This window comes from Cibotium barometz, chromosome 22 (assembly GCF_041138505.1).
Source record: "Cibotium barometz isolate CiBa-2024 chromosome 22, ASM4113850v1, whole genome shotgun sequence".
Taxonomy (NCBI): domain Eukaryota; kingdom Viridiplantae; phylum Streptophyta; class Polypodiopsida; order Cyatheales; family Cibotiaceae; genus Cibotium; species Cibotium barometz.
The window spans coordinates 30,613,826-30,617,884 of NC_141067.1; the positions used below are offsets into that span (position 1 = coordinate 30,613,826).

Sequence of the window (4,059 nt, forward strand, 5' to 3'; positions counted from 1 at the left end):
CATCTAGGTGTTATATCTATGGAGAGATATGCAAGATTAGGTGGGTATGGAAGATATTGATGTCTTCTCTTGAAAACCCTTCAGATAGCATGTTCTTTCCATATGTGTCGCTTTATGTCTATCAACCCATTTTCATATTTTGGAGATTTGAAGATACAAAATTTATTAATTTTATATCGTAAGGATTCATCCAATCGTTGTTACAATCGTTAGAATCGACCTTTTACTGAGGAAAGCCTAACTTGAGCATATCAATTCCAAATTTGTCGAAGGTAATAGATTTAGAATCTACTTTTCAAAAGCTGTCCAATGTTTCACATGTGGAGGTTTTAAAATAAGATATATAAGTTTCACACATGGCCTTATTTTTTTCTAGAAAAGTGATGACATGGCTCTTCTTAGGGGTTCCTTTTATAGTCCAAATTTTTCCTAATGAAAGTAATGCCATCCACATATATTTATATGTATATGTAGAAGGCTATGGAAAGTTGTAACCTTAAAATTTTAGCATGGGGAAGAATGTCACAAAACCTTCAAGTTCTAGCACTGTAATACAAAGTAATCCTTTTTTTATATAGAGAGTGGTGACTCGCAATGCATAATGGACTCGTTCAACGATGCTAATTCTCATCTCACAAATGCCTACAAATGCAGATTAAATCTATGAAGTGGTAGGCTCCAAGATCTTGTTATATAGTTTGGATCCTTTTCGGCACCCTTGCCCTGATCATATACTCGCTATATTGAACCATAGTATTGATTCGAGGTCTTATGGACTCATTATATTTATCAAAACTATTAGTCAATATCTCGGGGGGTCCACCTGAAAATATGTAAGTATACCACGTGAGTTCAAATTAAGGGGTTTTTTAATTTTAAATTTTAAGAAAATTTACAGAAGGGGTTTTTTAATCGATTTTGAAGAAAAAACCAAAAATCCATTAAGAAAAAGGGGTCATTTTATTCATTAAAAAATTCATAGGTAAGGGGTTTTTTGAATTAAACCCCTTGAATGCTTGTGATACATAGGGTTCCTTCATAGTGCACTCCCCGAGGTCAATATAGCGAGGGCATGAGTCCTAGGAGTTTCAATGGATTAAAACTATTAGTCAATATAGCAAGGGCATGAGCTCTAGGAGTGGTCTATCTAATAAAATTGAGTCCTCAAATAACATAAAGGCTAGTTGGTTGGATCCAGCAAGGAATGGCATCTCCTGTCATTTTAGGTTGACGAAACCTTTTTAAAGAAATTGGATTAATCATGGTTAAAATTATATATATATACACACACATATACATATGTGTATGTATATAAAAAAATCATAGTTAAAATTATATATATATATACATACATGTACATACATACATATATATATATATATATATATATATATATATATATATATACATGTACATACATACATATATATATATATATATATATATATATATATATATATATATATATATATATATATATATATACATATATATATAACTTGCAACCTTCAAATCGTCTTGCAAGTTGTTGGGAGTTTGTGCTGTACTCATACATATATATATATATAAGATATGTATTTTGTTTTTGGCCCATCCAAGATGGGTCAAGCTACTCGTTTGTATCTAATTTGTTTTGGCCCATCTAATTTGTTCTTGCACTCACAACGCGCAATGGACTCGTTCAACGACGCGAAAGCTCCCCTCACGAATGCCTGCAAAAGAAGATTAAATCTAGCTGCTGGGAGTGCTGGGCTCCAAGCTCCGCTGGTTTTGCAAGCTCCAAGCTAAGCGTGCGCCCTTGCCCTCATCAAGCTTTCCGCTAGTTCTCTAGCTGCAACAATGTCCATAAGCTCACTTACACCTCGCATCCGAGCTTCATCTGCAACGTCTGCTGTACTCAAGGCTCAGGACCCGTCCACGAATGCTCCGATTGCCAATTCCATGTCCACGCCGCCTGTGCAACGAACAACGCACCTCCCTCGAGTCTCCTCCACTGGTCTCACCCTCATCACCTCCACCTTTCCCCAGCAGAGCCTCGACAGATCTCATGCGACGCCTGCGGCCAATGCGTCTTTGGTTTCGTCTATAGCTGCAGAAGCTGCAACTTCGACCTTCACCCTGTGTGTGCATCACTTCCACGCCGCCCTCTGCATCTTCAACACCCCCAGCATCGCCTGGAGCTGCTGCTGACGCCGCCCTACGGCAGCGGTTCATTCCGGTGCAACTCCTGCAACGCAACCGGAACGACATGGGTATACCATTGCCGGGTCTGTCAATTCGACCTTCATCTGTCGTGCGCAAACCTTCGGCATCCTCTCGCAAGGGATTATCCATCGAAGGCGCCGACGCGCTTCGCTTCACTAGCTGCATCAATGATCCATAAGCTCACTTACACATCGCATCCGAGCTTCATCTGCAACGTCTGCTATATTCAAGGCTCAGGACCTGTACACGAATGCTCCGACTGCCAATTCCATGTCCACCCCGCCTGTGCAACGAACAACGCACCTCCCTCAAGTCTCCTCCACTGGGCTCACCCTCATCACCTCCGCCTTTCCCTTCACAATAGCACCGGTCCAGCAGAACTTCGACAGATCTCATGCAACGCCTGCGGCCAACGCGTCCTTGGTTTCGTCTATAGCTGCAGAAGCTGCAACTTCGACCTTCACCCTATGTGTGCATCACTTCCACGCCGCCCTCTGCATCGTCAACACCCCCAGCATCGCCTGGAGCTGCTGCTGAAGCTGCCCTACGACAGTGGTTCATTCCGGTGCGACGCTTGCAGCGCAATCGGAACGAGATGGGTATATCATTGCTCGGTCTGTAAATTTGATCTTCATCTGTCGTGCGCAAATCTTCAACATCCGCTCGCAAGGGATTATCCATCGAAGGCCCCGATGCGCGAGCAAGGAGCAGGGCGCTCCGTTAATGTTCGTCCTCCTCGTAGTGACGGCCAAAGGCGGCCGACGCAGTACAAGCTTCCGGTTCGCAACTCGGTACTCGGCATCCGTTGGCAAGGGGTTATGGTGAATCGCAGACCCCAATGCGCCAGGGGAGAGCACCCTCCGCAGCTAATGCGCCTCCGCGTTTCTCGAGTTACCATCAGCCAACGCCTCCAGCTTCCGGTTCGCAATTCGGTACTCGGCTCATAGAGACAGTAGCGGTGGCAGCTACCCAGAGAGCTGTGAATGAGGCCTTCCAAAATTGCTTCTACAACCCAAACTCGTATCCTCACAGCTCCGTCCACAATGGGGGCAACTACGACAATAATTCATTTGACTATAGCAGTGGCAGCTACGTCGACAATTCTGTCGACAGTGGTGGTGGCATTTACCACAATTCATTCGACCATAGCGGCAACTACGAAGATTCATTCGACTATGGCAGTGGTAGCTACCTCGACAACTCTGTCGACAATAGTGGTGGCATTTACCACGATTCATTCGACCATAGCGGCAACTACGACAATTCACTCGACTATGGCAGTGGCAGCTACGTCGACAACAGGGTTCGGGAAAACAATTTTAGGGAAAAGGAACTAAATCCTTTTCACCACTAAATGAGAAGGAAATTGCTATTTTTGAGATGGTATTTTCTATGTGAACTTAGAAAATATAAAAAAAACTTGTAAAATTTGAAAGGGTTTTATTTCCTTCTCATAAGAATTTGAGAAGGATTTTCCCGAAGTTGAACAAGTTCTAGGCTAAAGCAAACCTGTCTTTTCCCGAACCCTTGTCGACAACTCTGTCGACAATAGTGGTGGCATTTATGACAATTCATTAGACCATAGCGGTGGCAGCTACGACAATTCATTCGACTGGTAGTTTGGTAAATATACAACCAGTAGCAAGCAAGTGTTTGTTTGTACAAACTCCTACCTTGCTTTCTTTCAAAGGGAAGATGTGCATGACAAGTCTCTCCTTAATTCTGTCTTCTTTCAAAGGGAAGATGTGTATGAGAAGACTCTCCTTTCTGTCTTCTTGAAGACTCTCCTTTCTGTCTTCTTTAAAAGGGGAGATGTGTATGAGAAGACTCTCTTGGTGTTGTCTATTATAATCT

General features: G+C 42.8%; 1 protein-coding gene across 1 annotated transcript; it reads left to right on the plus strand.

Moving 5' to 3' along the window:
- Nucleotides 1–1,671: 1,671 nt before the first annotated feature.
- LOC147626531 (uncharacterized) lies at nucleotides 1,672–3,559 on the plus strand. The gene is made up of 3 exons (XM_086816829.1): nucleotides 1,672–1,767; nucleotides 1,851–2,996; nucleotides 3,038–3,559. Exons 1-3 carry the CDS (start codon nucleotides 1,672–1,674, stop codon nucleotides 3,557–3,559), a joined length of 1,764 nt encoding a protein of 587 aa, XP_086672955.1.
- The last annotated feature ends 500 nt before the right edge of the window (nucleotides 3,560–4,059 follow it).